Below are 13,101 nucleotides of genomic sequence, written 5' to 3'. Positions count from 1 at the left end.
TGTCCAAGCTCTAAGGGGTTTGAGTGGTGTGGGTTTTCCTCCTGTTCAACTAAGACAGGACATACATCTTTTCTGAATGCACTCAACTTCTCTGTCAATAATGATCGCAAAGTAAAAGTAAAAAGTAAAAGTAAAGTCGCAAGTGAACTGTGACCATTGCATTTAACAGTGAAAGTCAGCTACAGTATACTAACCCCTCAAAACATTATTGCCTGCATTTCCCCAAATAACTTGTAATCCTGCAAGAGCTACAGTACATGTGTGCCCATTAGGAATGACGATGTTTTATAGTTGTGTTGATGTGCTGTGTGTGAATTTGAATTTGAAGTGGAATTAAATGATGTGGCAAACATATTTAAGCAATACTGATCATGTTAACTTTACCATAACTTACATGCTTGTAATGCATGCATGGCTTAACTCATGTATGCATGAGTTAAGCCAACCTTATTTATCCAACCGCAACCGCATTTATCTTGTCCGTTCTTTTGTGTCATGTTTCACGACCTCTCTCCACATCCTACAGTATCAGTATTTTGATATTTTGGAAAGGGTGTCATATTGAAATCATACATTTGCTATATGCTATTGGAGGCACAGTACCTAACCTTAAGGGGAACCTAAGGAACCTGGTTAGAGGAAATAAGGAAGTTTACTTGTTAAACTTTAATTTCAATACAGATAACAATGTTCAAAAATACAGTATTCGTAAAGAAAAGGCTTTTTAACTATAAAAAGTAGTGTGCCTTTGGAATCTTTTGGTCGAACCAACTCTTTTAAGGCAAAATAATCCTTATGTCTCAATCATGTCAAGAGGCATAGAAGCTGAAGCATCAGAAGGAGGAATGAGAGGTTAAATTAATCCAGTCGATAAATATCAAATTGCAGATCTTGCAGAGACAGGGCACTGGAATTCCAATCTTAATTGTTTTTCTGGCAGTGAACCAAGAGATGCGATGTAACAGATATGATGGAGACAACACATTACTTCACATATCACATTGTTACACACAGAGCTAAACCAGCATGAAGATGAAGTGTCTAATATGAGCGAAGAGGTGGCTCTTTATTGTTTGTGGATGTAGTGTTTTGTTGTTTTTTCAATCAAAGCCTTGTCCAAATAATTGATGTACAGGAAAACCAGTGTCTGCATCTCAATTTCTAATGACCTTGAATGCTGCACTAATGTTGCACTAATTTTAACTTCCACTAAATGTCATTGCATCATTGTGGCTATATTATCTATATTATCAGCCTAAAGTGAGATGAGGGAAGGGTGCATGAAGATGCCATTTGGGCAGGGACAACTTTCACATACAGTATAAGCGATGGCTCAAGAGAGAATATTGTACAAGACAAGTCATTTTTTTCCTGGACATTCTCTGCAGTCAGGATTCTTTAGATCATCTCACCTCTCTCTTCGTCAGTTATTTAGCATACAATTTTCCAGTTTGTAACAAGTGAACAGTGAGTTATACTCTGCATAATATTTTTTTGTTTTTTTGAATATGGGGGGGGGGGTAAGTAGATTTTTATCTATATTTCTATATCTATCTTGTGTGTGTGTGTATGTGTTGATGACGAAGTCTTGAAAGTTCAACTCAGTAAAAGTGAGACATTTATGTTATGGCATAAGAGAAACTGGAACTGGATTAGACTGGATTAAATTGATTTGCCCAGAATTCACGCAACATCCTGTCAGACAGAAAGCCCATCCTGAGAGCCATCTTAGTTCTCTATATGGCTGGTGAATTATTGCATGGTATTCTACAACTTTCACATTCAGTATAAGCGATGACTCAAGAGAGTATTATTGTACAAGACAAGTCAGTGTTTTCCCAGAAATTCTCTGCAGTCAGGATTCTTCTCTGCGTCAACTCTGCACTCCCACCACCACTGGCATGGACATCAGTCTCTTCACAATCCCTCTAAGTAGACAAGGTGCTGTGTCCCTCATGGACATAAAATATACATGTCTTATAAACAAGAGTGATAGCTCAAGTGACTTTTATTTGGCTGTGAGCGTAAGTATATGTAAGACTTGGAACAGTGAATACTCTTGCTTAATTAAGTTCAGGGTGTTTGAAGCTGTCAGAGTGAGAAAGAATTTGGGGACACTCTTTAATTTAACAAAATTGAACACTCCTTTTTTACACACAAAACGTACAAATATATATATATTTTTTTAAATCAGTGACTTCCTCAAGCATATCGCAATATGGAGGGACTCATTTGGTTTTATGTGTATGGAGTCGGCCATTCACCCAGACCACTATCATTGGTAGACCTACTCTCTGGACCCCACTGATCATGTACACCAGGTTAATATCATAACTCTCCGCCAGAAACAGTTTATTAAGCTGGAACAGTCTGCGACACACAGCACACGCAGCTTGGCGAAGTCGTAAGCCATGTGTAACGGGTACCGTAGCAACGGCACCGTGGTGAACAGATTGACTCCTGTAACACAGGAGAGAAACGAGGAGACAGCGTGTCAGGGTCAAGCTCTCTGCAGTAATTTATTTAAGAATCTTCTTCAGCAAATACATCTCTATTGTTAATAATCTTTTTATGTTTCACATATTGCACATTCAATGTCTTTTTAACATTACAATGAATTTCAGTGTCCATGTCAATACAAAATCCATAGTACAATAAACCTCTAAACACCAACTGAAAGGTAAAGACAATGGTAATATTCACCAGCTATGTTTAGGATACTTGGAAACTTCCATTCACCGTGTATTATCAGTATCTGGTGAATACAGTACTGCAAATCATGCTCAAAACTAACTTCATGTCATTTTAAACTCTAACCATTCTTGTGTAAACTCAATGAGCAACAAAACATTTCCAACCGATGGTGGGGAGCTAACATACAGTGAGCTAACCAACACTCGTTACATTGCAAGCTCATAAAATATCTTCGCGTGTGTACGCACGTGGGACAGTGTGTGTGTGTGTGTGTGTTAAGCTAACTTGCCCTCTCGTTTCAAACTCGTTACAAACAAAATCATAAACAGACTCTATGAAAATGACTTAACTAAAACAGTCCACTCATCTCCCAAACACATTTCAGTATGGCTAAATCCTAGTTCTGAGGTGTTTTTGTACATTTACCCACCTGTAACACAGGAGAGAAACGAGGACACAGCGTGTCAGGTTCAAGCTCTGCAGTAATGAGAACAATTCACACTTCACGCAGCTAAGCCCCATCACCCGACCCTGCCCCCTGCTGGCCCCGAGCAAACACCACACAATTCACTTTGCAGAAATTACATTGAAAAGAAAACCCTTGGGATACTTCGCTTCCAAAATAATACACAATAAATTGTGTTCAAATAAGAGACAATAATTCTGAATATTATTACACAAATACACAATACAAAAATACAACACTTTTGGAGGTCGTCACACATGCACTGCGGCCTCTGCTGCTGCTGTCGGTCGTGCAGGGTGTGGATGAGGCCAGTGAAAATATTTCTCTAGATCTCGGCCGGTAATTAGCCGATTTTCCCATATCACATTAGGAACGCTTGCACACATCACAGCGGAACCCTGCGCTCCGCTAATGCGATTCATTTAGGACATTTGCACTGGGCACATTTTCTCCAGGGGTTAGCTACATGTCACATGGACGATGTACAATGTGGACAGGCACACTGTGTGTGTGGGTGTGTGTCTGTATAATGGTGACTGCACATTTGTTTGTGACAGTGTTTGGTGTGGTAATGTCTAGGCTAGTTGTTTGATTGTGCGTGTGTGTGTGTGTGCGTGTGTGTGTAGGAGAAAGAGAGAGAGAATGTTCATGGTACTTTCTTCCAGCTCAACTGTCTGTCTATATACATTTTCAGAACAAGCAATGATAGCTTTACTCTTGCACATGGTATGACCATACACATGAATGCAATACAGCAATCCCAGATGATAAACACACATTTAGCCATTTTTGTTGGTTCTCTTTGCTAAATGTATTTGTTTGTTTTGTTCATGAATTCATGGCACCAGTCATTACCATGCACCACAGCCATGCACCATCCGTGCCCCCCACCTCCCCATCACTCATGCGGTCAATAGGCATGGATCCTGTGCTCTAAGAGTCCCTCTGGGATCCTCTAATGACTTCCTGTCCCCATTTACACTTATCAATCTCTGAAATAATGTGTGTCATGTTCGCATTTTGCCTTTCTATGGATGTGTTTATAGGCTGTCATTTGCACTGGAGCGTTTGGGTGTGTGGTATTGCTAGATGGACATTAAAAGGAAAATACTAAGCCGGATTGGGAAACAATAAGATTACATTTTGTACATTTTTTTTTCTGTATCTTTGGTTTTCAGACAATACAGCATTATTCACCATCTGCCTGTGTGTCTCTGATATATCACTGTGGAAAGGGTCTAAATGTGATGGCACAGAACAGAAGCATAATATAAATGTTGGTATTTCATGCAATGCTGCTGCTACATGCACGCCGTGTGTCTGCTGTATAACATCCTTTAAGCTGAGTCTGACTCAACTTTCTGCTAGAGGAAAAAAAAAACAGTGAATGCACTTTTATTTTATCACAATTAAGTGACATAATTACATGTCTATTTCTCCATCTGATGACCAGAGCACCAACTGAGCAACCACTGTTTTTTTTCTAGATTGCCCCCATTGATGTGTTTTGTGAAGACCCTATCCTCCAATGACTTCAGTTGCATTGCCCCAAAGTATTTTTACTTAAGCTTTACACTACTCACGGCTACGTCTCAGGAACTCTTACAAGAAGCTTACTGTATGTCTGGTACCACTAGAAGTGTAGGGGTGTGTTAGCTTCATAACAAGAGGTTTCAGTCCAATTAGGAATTAGCAGTGACTCCAGGGCAACGTAATTAAATTAATATATGATTGACTCATGGAAAATAATTTTTAATTGACATGGATGTCTAAGAAATCCTTGTTTCCAAAAAGACCCGGAAACGACCAATCAGCAAAATATGATTTCCAACCTTCCTATTTCAATGAACATGGGTGCTCATGAACATGCCCCTAGAGTGAAGCACTGTAGCTGCATGGCTGCAGCAACTCGAGCTAGGTAGAACCAATTGTTTTTGTACCGACAGTACTCGTGACTTTGAGAAAGAAAGATCTATGTAAAACATTGCCGGAATTCTGAAGACACCAGTATCCATACATCCAAGCTGATGATGTTATCTGACTGGTGGGAGACATGTGAGAGCTGGCTGGGCTTGGTTGACTGGAGATAGAGAAAGAGAGAGAGATACGGTTAATCGCTTTTTAATCAAAATCACAATTTGAACTAATGTAATCAGCTAATCGCAAAGGCTGCAATTAATCATGCAGCTTGTATCTCTCTTGTGTCAATGATTAATCTTGTCACATTTGTGGTGTTTATATTGCACTGCCTTGTGTGACAGGCAGTGAAGGTCACCTATCAGGAGTGCTGTGTGTCTCATGCACTAGGCACGCTTACCAATCAGAAGAGAAATTTAAAATATTGAACTTAAGTGAGTGATTTTTAGCATGGCATGCAATGCTTAAGTATATCCAAGTTGTGTCTTGGCTGTATCAGAGGGATTATTTTCTAATTTGGCACAAGACAGTGCCACTATGTTAACCCAGCATGGAATATATTTTGAAAACTCTTCTCAGCAATGTGTATAGTAGCTCAGAAAGACTATCTGTATCTTCATCTGATACAGGTTGAACTCCAAAAGAGGTATAACCATAGAACAGTGTTTCTCAAACTTTTTCAGACCAAGGACCACTTAACCAATAAAAGATAAAAAAAACTTCACGGACCACCTCTAAAAAAAAAAAAAAACAGTAGACCTACTTCAAAAGTATATTACACAGTATAGGCCTACTCACTGAACCACCTTGCTAATTGTCTTTGCACCTTGCTTATTGTGTCAGAGGATTCATATGATTTAAACTGGCGTAGCTTACATAGGCAGTGTTGCAGAACCGTTTGGATTTACATACAAATTGGTTCAATATTGAAAAATATTATATTTTACCAGGTCTGCTCGCGGACCACTTGGGATAGCTTACGGACCTCAAGTGGTCCCCAGACCACGCTTTGAGAAAGACTGCCATAGAACATGCAAACCAATTAATAAAAAATTTAATGACTCAGCAAAACGAGATGAGAGAACTGACAAGTGACTTCCAATCACTCAGCCCCCATCGTCACGCATCTTCATATAACACCACAGCAGGGGCAGTATATGGCAGTTTCACAGATGTGTGCCATTTTCTCATTGGGTCAGCTTCATTAAGATGTCTGGTTTCTGTTTATTTCATTTATTAGCGTATGCTTTATGTACAGTGTTTTAGTAAAAAAATAGGAAGGAATATCTGCACACAAGCTCCCCTTCTTTTTGTTTATTAAAGTTACACCAAAAATAAAGAAGTATTGGAATAATGTGGTCAGTTCTTTTAGTTTTCGTGAGAACCCTACAGTAGCCGCTGCATTTTGTATCATCTGAAGCTGTTTGATAGCCTGGCGGGCCATCCTATATCATTGAAATGTATAGTCTGGAATCGAACCATTCACCTCGCTTAATCCAAGGGGCGGGCAGAGAATTGTCTTTCAAACTGCCTTGGCATGCAATAGGCCAGCGCTACGACTATATCCGTATCCGGTCGGCAAAACGGCAAATACATCCTTCTTCGAAAGGAATGACTTAAGTGCATTGTGTTGCTCAACTTTGCTCAACTCCTCCAAAGTTGACGCCAACGCCGATTCAAACAACCGCTCTTCGTTCACCATAACCACCTTCCTTGTTGTTCACCATCGCAGGACTGTCGTTATCCTGTTAAGCCCGCCTTAAGACTCTCTAACAAAATAGTAGGCCTACTGGCTACATTTCAGCACTCCATGAAATTATAAAATTTAGGAAAGCCTGTGAAAAGCCCATTGCAGTAGTCAAACCTGGAGATGAATGCATGAATACGTTTTTCTAGATCATGTTTATGACATTAGTCCTCTAAATTTTGGAGGGACTTAGGAAATGTGCCAGACAGTAATGATACATTTACAATGTGAAGCACGTCTGCAGCTATGAGGTGATGAACAGATTTAAACAAACTGGTAGGTAGAGTTTGTTGTGGAACATGTGGAAGAGTTGAGGTTCTGTACAGTTTTTATAAGAGTCTCATAGTCTATCAAACTAAGCTTTCACATCAAGTTAAAGCGAAAGGCGCATGTAAAACACAAATATTTTGAAGGCGCACTGTCATGAAATGTAAGCAGCCCTTATCAACGAGTCCCAGGCAATTACTCTTTCGCAGGATGAATATCCTTAGGATTTTTATTCAGTCATTCGATTATTGGATTAAGTGTTGCTTTTTTCAGGCTATGTTTCCGATTGTAACCCCTTGTCAGTAAATAGTGAAAATAAAAAACTAAGTGTAAGACTTTGTTTTGTCGTTGCTTATGAGCGCGGTGAAGTTAGTTTTAAGTTGGATATTTGATTGGGTGAAACCGTTTATTCTTCACCAGGATGCCTATGAGTTCAAATGATATAGTGCAGATGCATTAAGGCTATACTCTGCGACTGCTAGTCACACAAACATTTTAGTAAAGCAAGGTTTAGTGGCATGCTTAAGCCATACGCTTTAGACCATGCATTTCAGGGGCCGTATTCACAAAGAATTTTAAGGCTAAAAGTAGCTCCTAAGTGGCGAATTTAGGAGCAACTCCTAAAAATAATGGGTGTGTCACTCCTAACTTTAGGACTCCTAATTTTTTTCACTAAAAGTAATTCACGAAGCATTTTAGACCTAAAAGTAGCACCTAAGTCTGGGACAGCCTAAAAGAAGTCGAGAGGACTCCTAACTCACTAAGACCTATTCACAAACAGCTTTTTGTGGCATTTCACGTTGCGATGTTTTGAAATGGGTATGCGCAACATGAGCTTCCAATCGCGAGGGAACAATTTTGCATTGTAGGCATAAAAGGGATGCTATAACGCCACCAACAACAACCAAAACTACTCATTGTCAACATGTAAATTAAATGTAACGTTTCATTGTGAATCAAATTAAAATGTTCTCCTCTTTGCAAACGTAGGCATATGGTGACAGATTAATTTAATAATGTTGCAAAGATAGCCTAGCCTACTGCATCAATCCGTAGGCCTATGTTTTATTAGGCTACTAGGCTATTTGTTTTGCCTTACTCTTTATTCATTTAGGCTAGGCCTTTTTATTCAGTTATTCATCATCTTCCGTCCTTCGCACTACTTGTGTAGCGCACGCATTCTCAGACCTGTCACCTGTCACTCATCATCGTAAGGGAGGTGTTTGGAATCATTCCCGCGTTACAATCATCAGCCAATCAAGGTGGTCACTTCAGTCAAGCTCGTGCATGAGTAATGACGTCATCCATAGCAACGAAGACTCACTCTTAGTTTAGGAGTTGTCATTTCTCCTTACTAAGAGTAGGTCTGAAAGGCTTTGTGAATAACTTTTAAGAGAAAACTCCTAGCTAAAATCTTTTAGTGCGATTTAGGAGTACTCCTAGTGGTAAGATAAAGGCTTTGTGAATACGGCCCCAGATCCTCAAGATAAGGCCCTTTAGCTAATTTCTCAGATGTATAGACTAGAATTCAGTGCTGTGCCAACTACTCAATATGTCTAGCAGACAGAGCTGTATTACCTCAGTACATTTTAATTCAAGTGACATCCAATCCACGTACCTGAGAGTCTGAAAGTAATGCAACTGTCCAACTATTGATTTTCCAGTCACTTATCAGAAAATGGCTAAGGTCCAACCTCACCTAGCCAATACTCTCTCTCTCTCTCTCTCTCTCTCTCTCTCTGTCTCTCACACACACACACACATACACACACACACACACACACAGAGCTGTGTCCACAGGAGCTGTGGGCGGCTGCTGCTGCTAGCAGGCAGGGAGGAAGGGATAGCTGCCTCCTCCAGATGTGCGTCTCTGGTCTCTCTCCATCAGGGAGCTGGTGCAGCAGAGCAAAGCCAAGCCGGGGTTGGAGGTGGACACGTCGGCAGAGTGGCTATCCATCCCATCCATCTCATCCCACGGATCCCTGGGCTGACACTCCACCACAGGAGAGGGGGGCAAAGAGAACTAGTGCTGGTGAAAGCATTCTCTCTCTCTTCCTTAGTTTTTACTTTTATTTCTTTCTCTCTATCTACCATACTCACTTATTCACTCACTTTCTCTCTCTCTCTTCCACACATTTGCTCTAACTTAGGCACCTAGTCACTCTCTCCCTCTCACTCACTCCCTTCTTACCCCGCCCACTCTCTCTCACTCACTGTCAATCTTTCTCATTCCTTCTCTCCACCTCTCTTTCCTCAAACAGCCCACAGACAGAGAGGGAGAGACAGAGAGGGAGAGAGAGAGAGAGAGAGAGAGAGAAAGAGAGAGAGAAAGAGTGAGTTCCCAGCTGCAGTGGGAAGCAGGCAGAAGAGGACATCATGCTGCCCTGTTCAGAGCCCCTGCTTTCGTTCCCGCTCCTACTTGCTGTGACCGAACCCTGACCTGATGGAGGACCCTTCCACACTTCCGGCCGACCTGGACCGGCTGCGTCCTCCCCGGGGGCTGGCCGCGGGCACCGAGATGTCCTCCCCGCAGCCTGGCATGAAGCCGTGGGAGCACGTGGACATGATGTACATCTCAGTGGAGAGCAGCATTGCGCTAGCGTCCGTGCTGGGCAATGTGCTGGTGGTGTTGGTGGTGGGGGTGAACCGGGCTCTGCAAGACCCCACTTTCTGCTTCATCGTCTCGCTGGCGCTGGCCGACATTGCCGTGGGCGTACTGGTCATCCCGCTGGCCGTGGTCATCAGCCTGGGCCTCGAGACGCAGTTTTACACCTGCCTCTTCCTCTCCTGCCTCCTCCTCATCATCACCCAGAGCTCTATCCTCTCACTGCTAGCCATCGCCATCGACCGCTACCTCAGGGTCAAGATCCCCACCAGGTGAGCCTCTCGCATGATGCATCAGTCATGCTTGCCTGTTTTAGCTTAAACCTAGTATCGGGATAGCCCCCCACATGATGCATTCTGGCCTGTTTTTAACATGCTTAAACCTAGTGAATAGCCCCCCATATGATGCATGCTTGCCTGTCTTTGGCATACTGACACTGCTACCTCAGCATCCAGAAACCCACCAGTTGAGCGCTCCCCATGCATGCCTGTGTCTGCTGTCCTCATATTAACTGGTTCCACAGGGTCAAGGTCCTCACTAGGTGAGAGCCCCTGATGCATACCTGCCTGTCTCTAAGACACCAGTTTTAAGCATCTCTGACATGCTTTCAAAGCACTGCTGTGTCTCCAGTAATGTTTTTTATTAGTCTTGTCGAACAGAATTTACCATGACATAAAATGTGTGTATTAATTTAGCTTAATTTTATGTTGAAAATCAAAGCTGTGACATTAAAACACATTAAGTGATTTTGCGTAAATAAATGTAAAAAAAAACGGTTCCTGTGTTATGTAAATTTGGTGTGTGAAACAACAGGGGTTCGGAGTATATAGTTTTTCTCTCTGTGTATTTCCTCCTGGCTTCTGGAAAGCCATTTCTCTTCTCAGTTTAATGTGAATCAATGACTTGGACATCAGGGGCTTTTAAGTAAATTAAAACGTCTCTCTGGCTTTCTCAGGCAGTCGTTTCTATGGTCAGCGTGTTTGTGTTTTGGCAGATGTACTGGCATACTCTTTTGCTTGTAAAGTCAAATGACAAAAAGACACATTTCTCGTACAAAGCAACTGACAAAAGTGCTTCTTTAAAATCTATTTTGCCATGCATCTATTTTACCACGGAGGGTTGTTGTGAAATACCGCATGTTGAATCAACGATTCAAGTGAACCATTAAGATACTACTAATGGGTATTAAGAGTCTCCAAAGCTGGAGCCTATACTGGACGCAGTGACAGTAGAAAAGATATGACCTCTTAGTACATAATGCATTATATAGTAATAGAAAATATTATTTTCAGAATTCTGATTAATATTAATACAAAAAGACCATAAGCGTTAGGGTTGAATGAGTTCATGAGAGATATATTACATTTATGCATGAGAAATATATTAAATGGGCAAACTTAAAATTATATGGCAAGCACCCTTCTTACTTGGCACACACGCTGAAGTAAATTAATGTCCTCTCCTCTCAAATCAGTTTTAACATAAATTACACATACACAAGAGATCAGTGAACTTATCAGAGACATTACAATTGTATTCTTTTTGCAGATGCATTTATGTCATTTACAGGTGTGAAGTACAGGTATAGTGCAGTTGACACTCTTTTGGTGTTATTTTGTGTGTGCTTCTGGCTAACACTATTGAACTTAGTATTAAAGGTGAAGGTCGGAGTATAGGTCCTGCATTTGTCCAAAGAGACTTTCAAAGGCATCATACACTGGTTGGAAATTGAACTGAAGTCATCTGTTTTTATAACTTAACTTATAAACTTAACTTAAAACCAATGGAATTGGATTGTCTCCTTTTTTTATCCCCCGCTCCATCTTCCCTGTCCCATACTATCCACCTACCCCTGTCTGCAGGTACAGCAGCATCGTGACTCAGCGTCGGGCATGGCTGGGAGTGTGTGTGTGCTGGCTCCTCTCGGCCCTAACAGGTGTAGTGCCCATGTTTGGCTGGCACCGGCCACTGCAGGGCAACATGACCTCGGACCTGATAAAATGTCAGTTCACCTCGGTCATGAGCATGGACTACATGGTCTACTTCAACTTCTTTGGCTGGGTGGTGGCGCCGCTCAGCATCATGATCATCCTGTACGCCGAGATCTTCCGCGTTATTCGCCGGCAGCTTAACCTCCGTGCCGAGGCCACGGCCGACGCCAGCAAGTACTACCGCAAGGAGCTGAAGCTGGCCAAGTCGCTGGCGCTGGTGGTGTTCCTGTTCGCCCTCTGCTGGCTGCCGCTGCACATCATGAACTGCCTGCTCTTCTTCTGCCCCACCTGCCCCATGCCCAAGAGTGCCATGTACGTGGGCATCTTCATGTCGCATGTCAACTCGGCCCTCAACCCGTTGGTGTACGCCTTCCGCATCCAGCGTTTCCGTGCCACGCTGGTCCAGATCGGCCGCAGATGCATGCTGTGCAAGGCCACCAGTGCCAGCGCGCCAACTTTCACAGAGAAAGCCGTCGTAAACCCGTAGAAAACTCATACTCCATACAGCACACAGCTCTAATGGCCGCACACAGAAGACAACAGGATGCACAGGACTCTATGCTTCAGTTTTCAGTTGTGGAGGTTGAGGGGTCATGTCACGCATCACGCTAGCTCTTCAAAGGACACTCAAGTGCAGTGAAAGCATTCTGTTGAGATCTTTGTTTCATCTTAACAGTGTCTCCGTTGTTCCATTTTCTCATCTGTGACAGAAAGAAACAAAAAAGAAAGGAATATACGTCAATGTGTCTAATAAAACAACTGCTCAGCCAACATTTGGAAAAGTCATTTGGAAATGTCTTTTTTAACCATTTCAGATGTCTACCATTACATAACTTGGTTTACTTGGTGTATCTTTCAACAGTGGTTGAAAATTAAAGTATAAATATATCTAAAACACTTCAAATGTCCCTAATTTGAACACATTTACATTATTTCAAGATGAATCGTGATAATGCCAAAAACAATAACAAAATCAAATCAATCCGTGAATGTGTTAGGTATAGTTATGATAAAAGATAGGACAAGAGACTGCTGGTTCTCTAGACGGCAGGAATATTCCCTGAGGCACAAAGGAAGACATTACTGTAGACTATAAATGTCATGTGATGTTTATGGGTGGAGAGAGGTATTAGTCATTGCAATGCCATTCTGCATAGGGCATAGATATGATGAGCCTAATGAAAGCATTAAAATGATGATACAGTGTCACATTTCCTTGTAATTGCCTAACAGTTAGCTCCCAGATATTTATCTGCATCCGGTAACTTGCTGCCTTCAGCTTATCAACTAAATGATCTGGCCGGCATGCCTTGGGCAACAATGAAACGTTTTCATTTTTTTCAACAAGAAAGATGTACATTACCAAACATATCAATTTACCACAATGTTTTCTCAGACAAAGTGCTTTGACCCA

At 41.7% G+C, this 13,101-nt stretch overlaps 1 protein-coding gene across 1 annotated transcript; it reads left to right on the top strand.

Annotated features, from left to right (window-relative positions):
- Positions 1 to 9,402: 9,402 nt before the first annotated feature.
- LOC121706796 (adenosine receptor A1-like) lies at positions 9,403 to 12,387 on the top strand. Its single transcript, XM_042088822.1, has 2 exons — positions 9,403 to 9,968; positions 11,559 to 12,387. Exons 1-2 carry the CDS (start codon positions 9,535 to 9,537, stop codon positions 12,172 to 12,174), a joined length of 1,050 nt encoding a protein of 349 aa, XP_041944756.1. The 5' UTR covers positions 9,403 to 9,534; the 3' UTR covers positions 12,175 to 12,387.
- The last annotated feature ends 714 nt before the right edge of the window (positions 12,388 to 13,101 follow it).

Source organism: Alosa sapidissima, chromosome 4 (assembly GCF_018492685.1).
Source record: "Alosa sapidissima isolate fAloSap1 chromosome 4, fAloSap1.pri, whole genome shotgun sequence".
In the NCBI taxonomy this organism is placed as follows: Eukaryota; Metazoa; Chordata; class Actinopteri; order Clupeiformes; family Clupeidae; genus Alosa; species Alosa sapidissima.
Note: the sequence above shows the minus strand (reverse complement) of the source record. Positions and strands in the feature narration are given on the sequence as shown.

Coding starts and splice junctions, on each gene's coding strand:
- LOC121706796 (XM_042088822.1), top strand. CDS start 9,535: ATGGAGGACCCTTCCACACTTCCGGCCGACCTGGACCGGCTGCGTCCT. Junction 9,969..11,558: donor AGGGTCAAGATCCCCACCAG/GTGAGCCTCTCG, acceptor CCCTGTCTGCAG/GTACAGCAGCATCGTGACTC.